The 18,748-nt window shown below is 29.9% G+C and overlaps 1 protein-coding gene across 1 annotated transcript in view; it reads right to left on the bottom strand.

Moving 5' to 3' along the window:
* ey (eyeless) overlaps positions 1 to 18,748 on the bottom strand; it is a 69,910-nt gene that overhangs the window by 2,227 nt on the left and 48,935 nt on the right. Inside the window, exons 5-8 of the mRNA XM_065514748.1 lie at positions 14,939 to 15,497; positions 2,127 to 2,300; positions 1,308 to 1,577; positions 709 to 1,225 (exon numbers count right to left, since the gene is read on the bottom strand). Coding sequence (XP_065370820.1) covers positions 709 to 1,225; positions 1,308 to 1,577; positions 2,127 to 2,300; positions 14,939 to 15,497 — 1,520 coding nt within the window. The remainder of the gene's footprint in view (positions 1 to 708; positions 1,226 to 1,307; positions 1,578 to 2,126; positions 2,301 to 14,938; positions 15,498 to 18,748) is intronic.

Genomic DNA, 18,748 nt, shown 5'->3' with positions numbered 1-18,748 from the left:
TATTGAATACATTTTTTTAATATTAAAAAAATCTTTTATTTAATTCTCTGGACGCAGCTGGTAAAATAATAAGCTTACGTTCAGTAATGAAGAAATTGAACGCATCTGATATAAAACTAAACTCTCGTTCAGTATTGCGAAAATTAAACGAATATAGTTAAAATATGAACGCCCGATTACTTTTGCACAAGCTGAACTCTTTATAGTAAAAAGCTGAACGTTTTATTCGGGTTTCTACTACAGTCATAATGGGTGCAAAAAACCTAAGAAATATTCAGAAAAACTAAACGTTTGTTCAGTTTTTTACTATTTAATTTGTTCTGTGTATGAATCGTGTATGTAAGTTATTTGGGGGCTACGGAAAGTTTATTTCAACATACAGACTGACACACGAACAGACGGACATGGCTATATCAACTTCGCTATCTATAACGATCCAGAATATATATACTTTGTGGGGTCGCAAATGAAAAATGTAGAAATTACAAACTGAATGACAAACTTATATATACCCTTGCCACTCATGGTGAAGGGTATAAAAAGTAGTAAATAAGAAATGAAAGACAAGTTCTAAGAAAAAGACCGCTGTTAAGCCAGCGATATTAACTAAAACGCGTAAACTAAAAGATTGGTCACCTTAGATGTGGAAAACATTTGCGGCTTTGTAGAGTGAATGAAACGATCCGTTTGCATTTTAGATATACTAACCTGTAAGTATCGCTCATTGACATAGCAGTATGATGCATAGATGGATATATCGCTGGCATGGTTGGGCCGAAACTACTATTTAAATTTAGACGTTGTGGTGAGAGAGTCGGCAAAATACTGCTGCCCAGATGAGATTCCGAGTGCATGACACTGTGAGCATGAGGAGTCGCCGGAGTGTGGTGTAGCGAGTGTATGAAACCTGTGTTGGTGGTTGATGTTGCGCAGGAAATGTTGTTGTTGTTGTTATTGTTATTGGTACTACTGCGATCAGTATTGTTGTTGTTACTTTGCCCATGACTAAGGTCGCTGTTGGAAGCTGTAGTAGTAGCACTTCTATTGTTATGAACCAGCGAAGTAACTGGTCCCTCTAAGTGTTCAGTTGGTGCCGCATCTTGGTGCCCAGTACTGGGAGTTAATGAAGGCGTAGAGCCGTTGGCAGCTGCTGATGGTGACGCCAAATCCGTCATTGAATCTGTAGAGTGCGTGGCGTAGCCAAAATAGTCAAAAAACATACGAGCTTTTTTAATTCATTAGACGTTATTATAGCTTTTTGCATAAGGTCAACCGGAAAAAATAAACGATTTTCAAAAAATACTTACTGCTATTTGACACCGGTGGCGGCACAGTGGAACTGCCTCCAATACTGCTGGCATTTGGACTGTCAGTCAGGGATGCAGCAGAGTTGGTGGTGGACGACGAGACCGGTCCAGTCGAATTGGGAGTTCGTCGTTGATTTCGTAATTTCTCTTCTCTGCGCCATTTTGCTCTTCGATTTGAGAACCATACTTGTATCCGAGCTTCCGGTAGGCCGATTTTGCCAGCCAAACGTTCTCTTGCAAAAACATCTGGATAATGAGTGCGTTCAAATTCTGTATGAAAATTGAAATAATAGAAAAAAATAAATCATAAAATTAAACTAAAAATATAATTTTTTCAATATCCTAAAATTTGTTATATTAACGTTTGTCTAACTAGGATAACCTATATATAGCCCTCCCTCCCATCTGCCAAATAATAAAGGTACATATTTGGTTTTATAGGGTTATGGATTCATTAAAAGATTTTTCTTCATTAAAGTGGATTTACTATTATGTCCACTTTTGTTTAAAATTTTTAGTTTTGCGACAGTAAAAATAAAATCCACAGCGCAGTTACGCAAAATGGGCTATTAGTCCAGTTCCTATTCGGATTTGTTGTTCTATTAAATCTAAGAAAATATCTTTAGACACAATTTTTAAAAGTTTGAAATTTACATAAAACATTAGTTATATGTTGCAAACATAGTTATTTGCTGCATACCCAAAATGGACCTAAAACATATCCGGCCTTGTAATCTGACCAGTAGACCAGACAAGTTGCTGTGTCGGTGCAGTGCATTATTTATGTTTATAGATATGGTTGTGAATGTCAATATTTACCCTTTTCCAAACTATCGATCTGTTCATTAGAAAATGATGTGCGATTTCTTTGCAGTTTCCTTTTTAAAATTAATCGGGCTTGATCGTCTTCATTAGCGCCTAAATTGGATATGCCGCCATTTGAGTTCTCGCCCTCGCCGGAAGCAGTTTCATCAGAATTGTGACCATCGATTTCTAGAAATAAACAATTAAATTTCTCAATATTTTCATAAAATTAAACCAAAACCTTGTAATCTTCAACAAAATGTTCAAAATAAAAGAATCTTACATACTACAACAAAATATTCGTTTGAAACTATTTATTTTTATTACAAACAAATTTACGTTATTTGAAAATTTTATAATATTCAAAGAAAAGTTGCAATATTTGATTGCAAATTTGGCGAGTTTGAAAATGTTACAATATTAAAAGCATTATTAACCCTCCGTTACTCGCAACTGATCTAGTTGATACACGTATAATTTTTTTTATTGTAAATTTATTTAAACACCCAAAGTTTTAAGCTATTTTTTGATAAAAATATATTTATACTGCAATTTTCTTTGTATTATTCTTTTAAATACTTTGATTTTAATATTGTTTTTATGTTTTCGAAATAAAAAGTGAAGCGATTGTTTTCAAATGCGCCTTTCTTTTATTGATATCAATTTGATACATAGCGACTAGTCTCGATTGAAAATTATTGCGACTAACGGAGGGTTAAAAGGAAAATGCCGCTAATAGAGAGATGTGTATGTAGGTATTTTATGGAGTTGAAAATAAAAATGGTGGAAATTGCAAACGGAATGACAAATTTATACAATAAAAGTCCAAGTCAAAAATAACACAAAAACTTGTGCATATGAGTCTGCAAAGAGTTGGTTCCTATGTTTATATTGTATTTTTTTTTTGTTGTTTTAGTTGAAGAAAAACTGAAAATAAATTTTTCTCACGTGCAGCACAATAAAGTAAAATAAATATTTGTCTTTAGTATTTCTTACAATTTTTATTTGCTAAAAATTTTCGAAAATAAAAATGCTACAAGCAAATTGTTTTGTAGACAAACTTAATTTTTTCCAATCGACTTTCGCACATAAAAACACCAAAGAAAAACCTTCACGCATTCAATTGCCCAAAGTTTTTTTTTTTTCATTTTTGTTCGGTAAATTAAGGGAGGTATTTTGTAATATTTTAACTTAAAAATGTATGATTATATTGCACAATATACAAATCAAATTTTGACAATACCAAAAATACTTGAGCAAATCGTGCGCACTTAATTTGTAATAATATTTAAATTTTTGTTGTGCTAAGGTTTATGTGTCTGGCATACAAAAGATTTAAATAGAAGAATACTTTAGCAACTTTCAAATCCATATACTATGTATGTATAGTATATGTTACAAATGAATTTGTAAGTTTGTGTCTTTGTTTCAATCACACCTAAAAATTTGAATTTTTTTTATTCGGAACTTTGAATTCCTTTTTAACAATTTGTACCTGAAAGTAGTAATACTGGAAACAACGGATGAAAATGGCTCCATTTAAGAAATTTACTTCTTAAATCCGTAATAACACGGTGCTCGAAATTGACACTTTTTTTCTGTCAAGAAGGGCACCCAGTGGGTTATACTAATTCGGGTACGCTGACCGTTTTTGAGTTACGCGAATATATCGAGCCCTTAGCGCCAAATTATCGTAAGCGACAAAACACAAATTTTACAGGAGAAGGTTCTTTTTGATTATTTTGAAATTTATACGTAGAATTAAAAATGTTATGTGCGATATAATATAATATCGTTCAAGCTATTTATCTATTTTTCAAAAACATTTATAACTTTTGACAATTAAAAATTCATGGAATACTTTAGAAAAATATGACAAAAAATGTTTTTTATTGAATTTTTGCATAGATAAAAATGTTTCGAATTGAAATGAAATTTTTATTTATAAATAGTTTTTAATGAAATTTCACAGTTATGTAGATTTTTCTATTTAAAATGTAAAAATAAAAACGAATTTTGAAATTTACTATCAGCAATCCCGCAATTCCCAAAAAAGTGTCGAAAAATTCAAAAAATTTAAATTTTTAGATTTTTGGCTATAATATCCATACCAGGGTCGGGGTTATCGGGACCCTTTACTAAATAATTAGAAACATATTGAGCCACCTATAAGCGGTTATTATATTTTGATACTTTATTTTACATAAAAAATAGGTGTTTTTTGAAAGGACCTGGTCCCCTCGGTAACAACAATTTTGAAATTAGTTTTCCTTTAAAATATTTTATGAGAACTTAGCTTTCAGAAAGTAGAAATTCCTTATACATCCTCTTAGAAATTTTTTGCTATAACTCAAAAAGAAAAAAGTTATTTTTTCCCAAAAAATTAGCGAAAAATCGCCTTTTTAAAATTTTTTAAATTCAAATGCATACAACTTTGGACTTAGTCATTACTTTTAAACAATTCTTTTTCCATTTGATACATACATGTGTTCTTAGTCCAATAAAGGAAAACTGGAGAAAATCGGGAAATATTTGGATACGCTGTTAACAAAAAACTGGAGTAGGGTGGGTAAAAATGTTGAAAATGTAATTTTCAAATGCGAATATCTCCTAAGCTATAATAGATAATTGATAGCTAGTGTAGTGCTCGATGAGAAGATTCTATATGTATAATTTTTTTGAAATCGAAACTCAAACCAAGAAATAATATCGTTTTAAAAATGTAACATACCCGAGGTGTCCTACTTTGAGGGCCCTTGGTCGAGCCCTTGGTGGGCTATATTTTTGATGTTATTAACAATTTTGATATTCTGAGAACGCTAAAACATCAGTCGGTCCATAAAATTTTAATTTCTGCAATAAAACAAAAATTTTAAAAATGTCGCTTACGATAATTTGGCGATAAGGGCTCGATATGTTAGCACCTCCTCCATTTTCGAAATAACGGTATATGTCGAAAATACGATCTAACCTAAAAAAAACGGTTAGCACCATTGAATTCAGCGTACCCGAATTAGTTTAACCCACCAGGTGCCCCGCTTGACAGTTTTTTCAACTAGCACTGTGTAATTATTAAAGTTATTATTAACTTTAATAAGGTATATTATAATTAATCTTGAAGATGAAGTTTTTTTTGGATTTTGTATGTTCACAATTTTTGTTCTTTATGACAAGAGCTACAACTTTGCCTCAGAGAGTAAATCAACATAGAAATCGGATTATATAAGCCGAACTGGCACTATCAAAAATTGTGACGATCGGTCCATAATTAGTCATAGCTCCCATATAAGGTTCACTTCTGAAAATCAAATATAATTCAACACAAATAAGTTTCATATACATATACAGAAGTCATGCTACTTAATTGGATGACGATCAGTCCATAATTAATCATAGCTTCCATATAAATATTAAAAGAAAACTCTTTATATTCTTCTTCTCGGTGTAGGGTATCATATGGTTGGGCTTGACCGACTATACTTTCTTACTTGTTTAAATAACAACTTACAACCAAAGCGTTCTTTTGAAAAAAATAGTTTCACTAGTGGTCAGCTGATATAAATCGCATTAAAAAAGTTTTGAAATAATTCCAGACTACTGACATAATCAAACGTGAAATCATAGAAAAAAACTGTGTTAAAACTGTTATCTGGTTTGAAATATTCAGCTATATTACATTTTTTACATTGTATAGAAAAGTGTACAAACGAAAAACAATTTCAAAACAGACAGTTTCCTTGTCATATTTGAACGAGGTTATTTTTTTATCTAGATTTTGATTTCTTTTAAACAGCCACTAGAACGACCCTTTGTACACAAATACACAAAACACAATACAATGGTTGTGGCACACACAGTCACCCATTAATGCGATACATATTTGATACCTTTTAATCGTTTATTATTTTAAAGATATGTATCAGAAAAGATACTTGTCACTTTACCGTTCATTATCTGTCAAATGACATTGTTGTCTTTTGTGACACATCAACGCACGATATTGAGGAGACAAATAATAATAATAAGAAGAAGAGTATTCCAATTACAATTTCACTAACTCACGTTTCACTCGTTCCAACAATAAATATACATACTTGGGGTATTCACACGGTCTACTATTTGGTCATATTGTCATAATGTCCTAATATATTATGACAGTTTAATCACATTTTTGTTGTGTTTCAAACAAAAAAGTTTTAAACTAATAAGACTAGTTGAACTATGTTTATTGCTTTGTCATAAAATAATACTTTTTTTGTTTAAAACACAACAACAACTATTATAATATATTAGGACATTATGACAATATGACTAATAGCAGACCATGTGAATACCCCAATTGTATTATGTTAAGTATATTAGAGTTTGCGGAGGAACAACTATTTTGATAATATTTTGTAGAATATCACAAGGTGGGCTACCGATCCGAAATGGTAAAACTTAGTATACCCTTTACCATGAGTGGCAAGGGTACACGCAGAGAAAAAACATGGTTGTGGTAACCATAAACTAAGAGCAACATATTATGATCAGATTTTTGCTTGTAGTCCAAAACATATTATGATCATTATTAGTATCATAAAATATCATAATATGTTCTGAAATAATCAAATTATGATAAAAATCAATCATAATATGTTTTGAAATAATCATATTATGATAAAAAACAATCATAATATGACCCAGAGTCATCATATTTATGACCCAATTAAATCATATTATGATCCAAAATAATCATATTATTATTAAAATTTATTTTTGGAAATACAAAATTTTAATAGGATTTAGTTTTAAAGTACTAAATTCACTATTAAAATATTATTGATAAAATCAAATTTATTGTTATTCGCTCTAGGAAAGTTAAAGATAACATATAAATAAAACTATAGAGCGAATGGGAATTACAGACACTCAAAATTTACTTGTAAAAACAACACAGCTTAGACAAACACCAGCACTCACAAATGGTTGGAAAAAAGACTATTAAAAGTAAACATATTTTGTTTGCATCTTAAACATATTATGACTACTCGTATATAAACCTAACATTTAATGGTTGTATATAAAAATAATATGTTTACCTAATTATCATTATTTAGTTATTTGAAAACCATATTCATATTTATAATTGCGATGAAAATATAAACGTTTACAGTAACTATAATATTGTTGAAATTAAATTAAAACAATAATTATATGTTTACGACAACAATATATTGTTACAGAGAACATAGTATAGTTGTCGTAACCATGTCCAACCATGTTTTTTCTCTGCGTGTAGATATATGTATATGTAAGTTTGTCATTCCGTTTGTAATTTCTACATTTTTCATTTGCGACCCCACAAAGTATATATGTATATTCTGGATCGTTATAGATAGCGGTGTCGATATAGCCATGTCCTTCTGACCAACTTTCCGTTGCCCCCAAATAACTTACATACATGACTCATACATTTCAAAGTCCTTTTTTTATAAACAGGTTAACCGAAAACATTTTTTGTTTCATTCAGAAAGTCAAGGTGATAATAAATTTCAAAATTATCACATACATATTTAATTAAAAACTTTATTAGTTATTCTCACCTTCGTGAGAAGGGTATATATAAGTTCGACATTCCGTTTGTAATATCAACAATATAATTTTATGACCCTATAAAGTATATATATTCTGGATCCTTATAGATAGCGGAGTCGATTACACCATATCCGTCTGTCTGTCGGTCTGTTGAAATCAATTTTCTGAAGATCCCAGATATCAGATAGCAAAATCGATCCACAAATGGCTGAGATATGAGGTAAAAACCAGGACAACCTCGATTTTTGACCTATATCTGGATTACTTAGCCATTAATATAGACAATATGGATATCAAATCATAGCTATTTCAAAGACCTTTGCAACGACGTATATAAGACCATAGCATGTTGGACCTACAAGGGGTCAAAATCGGAAAATTTAAAAAAAAATTACAAAAAATGAAAAAAACAACTTTGGAAAAAAAATAAATTTTGTTTACCTAAAAATATTTAAAATTTTTATTTTGAAGCATAATTTGGTGAAGCCGAATATAGCTCTCTTACTTGTTTCAATTTATTTTGATATTTTACGGAATTAAGGCAACTTTTGAAATCATTTGTGAAAAAAACATTAACTATTTGAACCGTTTTTTTACGAAAAAATGGAGTTACCAAGTTTATCAAAAAATATTTGTTTCCGAAGAGTTTTTTTTGTTGTTTTAGGTTCAAAATTTGGACCCAAAGAGCTTGTGACCCGAATTTGTTCTATTTCGCACTTTACACTAATTCGAATTTTTCTTAACGGAAAAGCATTAAATTTTATGTTTTTATGTTAAATTTTATTCTGAAAATTGGCTGCAAAAAATAATCCGATTTGTGTAAAATTTTCCGAGTTTGACTATAATATCAAGTGTCACAAGAATCCGACCTGCACTCTTCATAATGAAAAGAAAACAAATCATACAACACAAAAACTACCCTAATGCACATAAATATACATACTTTTTTTGAGCTTGAATGAACATTTTGGGTTGTTGACATATATAATTATGTTTATGTTTGTTTGTTTGCAAAGTTGGGAGAAAATACATCCTGTCACGTACCGCAGAATTGCGATGCGTTGACAATGAAAGATGTAAATATGTGATAATATTTGAGACAAATAGATAAATTCATAGATAGCATTTGAACCGTGCACACGAACTATTGACAGCTAAGCCAGACAGAACTGCCTATGTAGGCATAAATGCGAGTATGTGTAACGTTACACTGTTTCATATTTGAAGGTGAGTTTTTTTTTTGGAGATAACAGAAATGTTACTGCTTGCTTTAGAAATAAATCTGTTCAACAAATGAGGTAGGATTCTGGGCTACACTAAACATGCATTATTCTTTACTTTAATATTTTGTGGTAGAATTTAGTTACATTTGATAAACAAAAGTTAAATATGCAATTTCGTTATACATATCACCCAATTTTGTCTTTTCACACAAGTTTTTAGGGTTATACAAAATGGATGTCGCTAAAAGACTTTATGGTACTGTGGGGAATTAAAATAAATCTATAATTTCTAAACGAATAGTTCTACACCTCTTTGAGGGACATGCAACGTTATATTAAAATCGATCAATTGTATTCATAAATTCAGCAAAAAATTAAATCACAAAACTATATATTGTTTGGATGGGGTCCTATTAGACCATAGCCCCATATAAACTCCACTTCTGAAAATCACTTAAATATGCATACATCTCTTAAAAATATCGTTATCAGGTTAAAATTCGACATAAAGAACCTTCCTATACATAGAAAACGTCGTACCAGTTTGTTTTTTTTATTTTTTTAAAATACGCTAAAATTTCTCATAAACATTCTTGATATTCTACACAGAAAATCGTTCCATATAGATATTTCATGAATATGGTTATTAGGTTAAAATTCGATACACATAATCTTGGTATATGGGCAATTCCACGATAATCGCTACCACGACTGAAAAAACAAAAACCGTTGAAACTTGTTTTCAAGATGATTTGAATAGAAGAAAATAATAAAATGTTACTATATGAAAGTATTTGATCATATTAAAATATTTTAAAGACAAAAATAATAGTTTAAACTGATTATATTTAATTTGTTAATGCTTTAGGCTAAAATTGCGGTGAAAACTAGGCTCCCAATTAGCTTGTAGTATGAAATGAATTTAACAATGATTGCTTTTTGCTATTGTCAAATTGTTTATTGAAACCGAATATATGTATATTTTCTATTAAGTTTTTTTACTTTTTGTATATATAAATATATTTACAGAATATATATTGTTATATTATAAGAGAAAAATCTATCACGTACGGTATGTCACGTTCGATAGTACATTTTATGTATTATAAAATCATCCAAAGATTATTTTTATTTAAATATGACGGATTTTTAAAGGACAAATAATTGGTTTAGTGAAAGAAATTAAAAGAAAACATAGCGCCTCTCACGATTAGCAAATTTTCGCATATTTCTACATGTACCTCAAAATGACTTCCGTTTTATGTCACGTACGATATGACCGTATTTCGCTCGATATTTTGGACAACAATGTTTCGAAAGAACTTATTATTTTTTTAAAATATAGTACCCTCTGAATGGAACATATGGACCAAATTATTTTTCATGTACTCTTATTTTTGCAAAATCTATTCCATTCTATAGGCGTATAAATATCACGTACGATGACATGGAATTGCCCATATGGAAAATAGTGTTTATAAAAATCCAGTTTGTCGGTTAACCGAAAATATTCAAAAGTGCTAACTAGGTCCATTATTATTTTACAAAAATTTAAAATTTTTATCTCAGTCAAGTTTTTATCTCAAATCAAATAAATATCTATAACTAAACGAGTGTTACCCGGATTATTCCGGAGCAAAGATGCTATTGTCGTGGAAATATGGTGACCTGTTGCCTATTTTTTGGCGGTATAGGGTATAAATGTTTTTCAGTCAGACGATAATAATGTACAAATAATGTGCTGTTGTTACAAAAGCAAATCTGTAAATGAATATACCCAGCATTGGCTCATATACTACAGACAGACAGACAGACAGACATAATTAAAATAATTGTGGTAAATGTGTCAAAATTTGTTTGTAAACATTCAAGACCAATTTTGGTTTGTTGTTTTGAAAAGTTTAATTATCAAACGAAGCATTAAACTTTCCTATATGTATGTATGTGTGAGTGAGTGTGTTTGTGTATAAATTACTTCAGCATCCCCCACTCCGGCCAACATCTTCCTTACCTTGCCGTCTTGCAGCGTAGGATATGAAATACAGTAACAACTCTAAGCAGTTTATATCAGCATTAGTTAAACTGGAATTTTTAATCCGTATAATTTTTCATTTAAAAAATAAACAGAAAAAACTTAAAATACTTACACATGTTTAAGCAACACACACACACACATATGCATATGTATACAATTGTATTCAAACGGGAAAACATGCATATGTACATTAGGTTGGCCCCATAAATAGGGGCAGGGTTATCGGAACGATTTGAGAATTTTTTATATTAAAAATAGGCATTTTTTGCATGGACCTGATCCCGTCGGTATCAAAAATTATAAATGTTTTTTTCATTTAAAATATTTGGCGTAAAGTTAGCTTTTCAAAAAGTACAAATTCATTATACATCCTCTTAGAAAATTTTTAGATAACTTAAAAAGAATACTTTTTTCCTAAAAAAATTGCGAGAACCACTGAATTCAGCATACCCGAATTAGTTTAACCCACCGGGTGCCCCGGTTGACAGTTTTTCTAGTACAGTGTAATTTAAGTCAGACCGGAATTACCGTTTATAAGAGCAAATACTGTCACCACTATATTACTGTTATCGCAATAAACCAAAATATCGTTACCACCGATACCGTGAAAAATACAAATGTTCGAATAATATTGAGCTTACATATGTTTCCTTTGCGAGAAATATGAGGAAAACCTTAAAAATGGAAATTCTTATCCTTTGATCCAGACAGAACAAAAAATTTGAGAAATTGTCTCTTCAAAATAAATAAATAAACTTTCAATTTCCATACGAACGGGCTACCCTAATGTACATAGCACTGAACTGCTTTATAACCTAAATTGTGGTAAGCCGCTATTTAATTTGATTTTCTCTATTGGTTCATCCATCCATACATCTCATCTCTGTATATCTGGCTGTCTGTCGGTTTCCTTTTATTTTTAGGTTGTTGCATGTTTTATTGGCTTTGTTGCTTGCTGTGGTTGTCGTTTTTATCCTGCAGGCAACTAAATAAACTCAAATGTGTTTCAATGACAGATAAACAACACATATACACAATCCCACATTATAGAGGTAGATATACAAAAATACGTAGTTACTAACATACCCCCTCGAAATAAGTATTTCTCTGGTCCATGCTGTAACACAAATTTTTAAAAAATTTATATTTAAATTATTACTGACTACAGCAAGTAACAGATATTTTAATGTCGCTGTTAAACATACGGTTTACGGTTTACGGACACACTCTTTGGATAGTAACAAAATCAGAATGATTTTTTAAAACATAAAAATAAATAGGGAATGTTGGCCTCTTTCTATGTTAAAACTTCAAAGTCGTTCAAGATTTATTTTGGCTGTCCCTCATATGTCGTCGACGAATATACATTGTAGAGCACCCATCATTGAGGATGTCTTGAAGACTGGAATGTTAGCATCTAAAGTCGTTTTTAAAGTGAATTATTAAAAACACATTTACACTGTCGCATTTTACGACACAATTTTAGGACAGGAACAAGATCCTCAGTTGACAACGCTGTGGATTAGTTTTTAGTGCTTTTACAAAATTTCGAAGCGAAAAATATTAAGTTTTTAAAAGCATTCACGTTCTATTTTTATAACTTTGAAACCATTAAATAATTGCTTACACAACACACGAAAATCAACATATTCTAGCAATACATCAAAGAAAAATATTTGAAATCGCACACAAGTTCCAGAAAAAATACAATAGTAACTTTAATACAAATTTATATACATAATAATTATTTAAGCGTAAGGTCAATTTTATAAAAATATTTAATTTTTAGTTCAATATTTCGCTACATCAATGTGTAGCATCTTCAGGAAAAAAATGTTTTTGTTATTTCAAAATATATGTATGTATGTCAAATGAAAAAGTATATGAACATTTTTTTAAACATATAAAACAAAAAATATATGGTCAATTCAAAAAATGTCCTAAAATAAAATAATACCCTGTATGCTATGTTTATTGTGTTATCGTAACCAACCAGCATGCAGCAAAGACCTGCGTCGAATGCCTAAGAGTCGGTTAAGCCGAGCTGCCGAGTCGTGATATATTAGAACATTATGACAATATGACTGATAAGAGATCTTGTGAATTGACCAATTGTATTTATAATTAGTTGTGTTATTTCTTATGTACTAGATGTCTGTAAATTTGAGCTACATTTTCGGTATCCGCTTTAAAGTTAATTCTCTGTGTTGTTGGTATATTAATTATTTGTAACATTTCTAACATATAACGACGCGTCGTTTATAGTTATTTTCTGTATTTAATACTGATACATTTTCAAAGTTTGGATAGTGATTAAATTTTGCACAATGAGAAGAAGATAACGCAGTTTTTTGTGAATTATTGTCTGTGTATTTTTGGTCAGATTTATGTCCTGCTATTCTTGTTTTTAGTTTATTTTTCGTTGTACCTACATAAACCTTAATTTTAATTCGTTGAGTGTCTAGCTTAGCTGTGATAAAAACTAGAGGTGTAAAATTTAAAAAAAAAATAATATTTTCCTCTTCCTTACAGGCATCCTTAAACTAAAACCCCCGGCAAAAATGTCACTTACAATTTTAATTGTAACTACTTTACTATTACTTTCATAAAGCATTATTTTCAAGTAAGCTATCATCATCAAGTCAAATATAAATCTAAATATGAGATCGCGAATTCAAATGCACAATAACTAGGTCATGGTGTAGTTAAACTAGCGCCGCGACGCTACATTAACAAACAGAAATAGATTAACAAACATTTTTCTTAATAAGATACATTTTTTGGAGAAACTTGAAGAACTAACATTAGTAAACAGTTACCGAGCGAAGCCGAATAAAAACAATCTTTGGATGATTTTATAATGAATAAAATTTAATATCGTACATGACATACCGTACGTGACAGATTTTTCTCTTATAGTAAAATAATATATATTCCGTAAATATATTTATGTAATCAAAAACTAAAAAAATAAATAGAAAATATATATTCGGTTTCAATAAACAATTGAATACTACTAGCAAACAAAAAACAATCATAGTCAAATTCATTTCATACTATATGCTAATTGGGAGCTTAGTTTTCGCTTTAAATTAAAAAAAAATAAATTTAGTCAGTTTAAACTATTATTTTTGCCCTTAAAATGTTGTAATAAGCTCAAAGTACTTTCACAACATTTAAGTAACATTTTAGTGTTTTCTCATATTCAAATCTTCTTGCAAAAGATGAAAATTATTTAATAATTTCTGTATGTGTTTTACAATTCTACCAAAATGTAATGATCTATAAAAAAATGTATCAAATGTTTCAGATCTTACATGATTACACAAAATTTACATAATATTTCTTATAATTTTAAAAGAATTGGATTTTTTTAAATTAAATTTATATGTTAAAATTTTCAAATGAAACTGAAATCTTGAAATAGCAGCAAAAAAGATTATTATTATTATTATGGCAAATTTTCTGAATACGTACATTTTTAACCGACTAAACCATAGAGAAATAACAAGAGCGGAAACTACAAAAAATTCAAACAAAAATTTTACTCAAAATAATCACACATACGAGTGTTGTTTTTGTTTTCACATAGTTTTTTTACTAATACATTCTCAGCACTTAGGTTCTTGACAACTGAGTTAGGCCTTTGACTGGAGAATTCGCGCTCTATATGTATGTATGTATGTATATTAATGATAATGCTATCTTGTTTTTTCGTCATAATTCACGTAATATTTTATGCTGAGATAATGTTTGGGAAAAATTCCATAACTGGAACATTTTCTTACCGATTTCTACAATTTTTCGGATGGCAGTTGTGTGCTGAATATATTGCAGTTATAACAAGAAGTAAAATTTTTTATATTCAATAACAAACATCTTGGGAAATGTAGAAAAAATCAATAATTTTTCCACATGTAAACGTTTGTTCGTTGAAGTGATAGAATATTTGTTGCAGGAAATCTTAAGTATAAACAAGTATGTATACACACCTTTTTTTAAAGTTATATTATCATCTGTACTGGCCGAACATGTATTATTATGTAAATATGTTGAACTCGGACTTAGATGTTGACTGTGAAATGCTGGTGTTTCTGTTGATGCTGATGTGTTGGATGGGTTAGTTGCTGTTAAATTACTATTCGAGTTCAAAGGTGGGGTGTACCATGACGATGACGAGTAATGACGTGGTGGCCAAGCGTGATGATGCGATGACCTCGCTTGATGATGGCTTTGCAAATGTTGATGATTATGATGTACGGCATGACCATTCAAGAGTCTAAGCTTTTCATAAACCATAGAGTCCGTGGTTGAGCAGCTGATATCTAAAGCAATGTCCGTCGATAGCGCTACAGGATTGGTTTTGCTTGTTGTTGTTGCACTGTCGCTGGAATTTTGTGGAGTCGCCGTTAGTAGGTCATTTGTAGATGTTATTGAATTAGTTGATGTATTATTGTCCACTGGAGATGCCACAGACGTGGTAATTGTATGTTGCTGCTGCTGCTCTTTTTGTGCGGCTAAATTACGCAAAACGCGATTTATAGAAGAGACCTGCAATTTTATTTAAAAATTAAATTTAAAATCACTATTTTATTGTTATGCTAAGATATGTTGTAGTAATATCTGTTAAAATATTGCAGCCGCTATTTTGCTAGCGGAATTGTTAAAATAAAACAGAATAAAGCTAATTTAATGTAGGTTAGGTTGAACGCCAATTTCTAAACATTCCTATCCTTTTTTATTCTTACTTCACTCAGCAGCATAACAGCTATATTTTATGTTTGTAAGTTCATTTATTTACCCGCTGCACAGTGGGTTCAATGGTACCTAAAGTGGCGATTAATTCATAGAAGCCGTAGTTTTAAAATATTATATTTTTTTATTGATGAGTTATTTATTATAAGCACATAAAACACAGCATTTTAGAAAAAAAAAGTTAAATTTTTTTTAACCCTTTAAGCGCATTATTGCAAAGCGATAAATTAATGAAAAAAAATTGGAAATTAAGGCAAACTTAATGTGCTATTAAAACATTTAAATAATAAATTTATTATATGTATTTATATTAGTACAAATTTAATTTAAAATCCAATTTTTGTTTTACAAAAAATTTTATAAAAGTATGTACACATTTTTTCATAAAAGTTGTAAAAGATAGTATTATAATTTTTTAGTAATGAATAATCATAAATCCATAAAAACACAGAATTTTAGAAAACAAAGTTAAAAAAAAAAATTTAACCCGTTAAGCGCATTATTGTTTTTTGGAAAAAATACCTGAGCTCACAATTCATGCTGTAACTTTGGAATAAATTAAACTTTGCGATAAATTAATGAATAAAATTGGAAATTAAAGCCAACTTAATGTGCTATTAAAACATTTAAATAATAAATTTATTATACGATTGTTAGTATAAATTTAATTTAAAATCTAATATTGGTTTTTCACAAAATTTTATAAATGTAAAAATTTTTCAAAAAAATCACAAAAGAGAATATTATAATTTTTTAATAATGAATAATCACATAAAAATACAACTTTAAAAAAATGGAAGACAAAATTGTTTTAACCTGTTTTGTTCCAGCATATGTTTTTTAGCAACAGGAGTTCTTTCACAATAACTTAAATAAGTAACAAACCCCAATAAACCCGCACTATTTTTATTTTGGATATATGTATAAGCAGAAATGTCATATTTTAAGAGCATTTAATGAAATTTACCCGATCTCGCCCTGAACTTTTTTAAACTCAATCTACATATCGAAAAAACTCCAATAATGGAGCACTTTCAAAAAAAAAAACATAAAAAATATTTGCAAAACATTTATCTAAACAAAAGATATTTATTTATGTTTTCAAATACCTGAAGTTGATGGTTCCATTTTAATCTTTCTACTTTTAACAGACATAACAAAAAATATAAGCTCTCGAAATATCACAATTTTCAATTTTAACCACAGCTCATAAAATTTGTAAAAATTGTTTGACTTTGACTGCTCACTGCCAATAAAGTAAGTTACTCACAACTGTACTTTTAGCAGTTAGTGATGTTGAATTTAGAGCACTTTAACCCAATACCAAACATGACTGTGACAGATAAAGTTCAGCTTTTGAATTAATTGCCACTTTTGGTACATTTCAACCCTCTGTTCCAGCGCACACTTTGGCAAACGTTTGTGCGACACAGATTTGCTCAATAATTTTGAATATAAAACATTTTATTATTCATAATCCAAGATTTAAAAATGCCTATAATTACAGACTTCTGATTACACTAGTTTACAAGATTTTTGCTCATGAATTGAAACATATGGGGATGTATGTATTTAGGTCTTCCAACTTCGGAAAAAATATTTTAAAAAATCCTGGACGTCAAACTTTTGAGATATTTCTTAAAAACGAAACATATAAAAATGTACATTAAATTAGAACAAAAAAATTAAAAGTGAAGTGTTTTAGTCTTTTGTTTATAATTATTTTCATTTGTCTCCCTCACGAGACTCCAACAGTAGTCTCCTATCATATTCTGATTCCAAAAACCTTGATAATTAACATCGAAAAACTTCAAATCTTGATGGGAATGCTCTCCATGTTTGTCACTCATGTGTCCGAGGTTTTCCGGGATAAAATCCACATGAGAATGTAAATAGTGAATTTTGAGGGACATATTTACGCCCATCAGTTCAAAATTATGTAATAAATTCGCAACAATATCTCTGTAATTTTGACTTTTATTATTCCCCAAATATTCTTGAACAACAGGTTTAAAAGAATTCCATGCTGCTTTTTCAACATCGGTTAATAGACACTCAAATTTGGTATCACCCAAAATTTTTCTTATTTGAGGACCCACAAATATCCCTTCTTTTAATTTAGCCAAAGAAAGACTCGGGAACACACTGCATAAATATTGAAATGCTGGTTTTGTCTTATCTAAAGCTTTTACGAAATTTTTTAAAGTAAATAAGCATTTTGCAGTGTTTGTGTTATAGGAAAACCTCGATTTGACTGAATAATTTTTCCGAAAATAAAACAAAAATGGTCTGGGTTTATTTTACATTTTCTATAAGATATTTTAAAATAATTTTTACTTTAGAGTTTTGTACTTAATAGCGATTTATTAACGTTTATCAACAGGAAAGATGTCCTGTTAAACAGTATTTATTTTTTGCTCGTTAATTTTTGTTGGAATTTGTCAAAATAATACAACTATGAAAGTAGTAGCTTCTCCAGAGTGTTGAGTACCCAAAAACGATGTAAATACTTAAATACCACAATTAGGTACACTACAGTATGCATTAGTAGTACTCAGGGCAGGTGAAAAATAAAAACCCATATATCTCAAAATTTTGACGTATAGGTGGGAAACAAAAAATGTTCAATTAACTAGCGTCCGTAGCTCTTCTCAAAAATATAAGTTTCATTCCATGAGCAAACAAAAATGTTTGATTTGTAAACTAGTGTTACCTAAGAAATTTTTCACAACGGAAACAAACAATTTCCAAGCTGCTGCTTAGAAATTATATGTGGGCTATCAAAATGCCCTGGAAATCCTTTAAAATATATGCAAAACATGGACCAGTTTTATCTAATGCCTTCACATACCGCTCCATAAGTCCCAATTTGTGTCCAATAAATCTGATAGATGTTAAGTAATGGGAGATGGTACGACGCACAGTGGCGCCATATGAGTTTTTTGAGTTTAAAAGGCATATGATAGATAATTGAACAACCTATGAAATTAATGTAGAAACTTTTTAGGTGCCTACTTATGGGATAGCAAAGTTTAAATTTGTGTGAA

Source organism: Calliphora vicina, chromosome X, assembly GCF_958450345.1.
Source record: "Calliphora vicina chromosome X, idCalVici1.1, whole genome shotgun sequence".
NCBI classification, from domain to species: domain Eukaryota; kingdom Metazoa; phylum Arthropoda; class Insecta; order Diptera; family Calliphoridae; genus Calliphora; species Calliphora vicina.
Note: the sequence above shows the minus strand (reverse complement) of the source record. Positions and strands in the feature narration are given on the sequence as shown.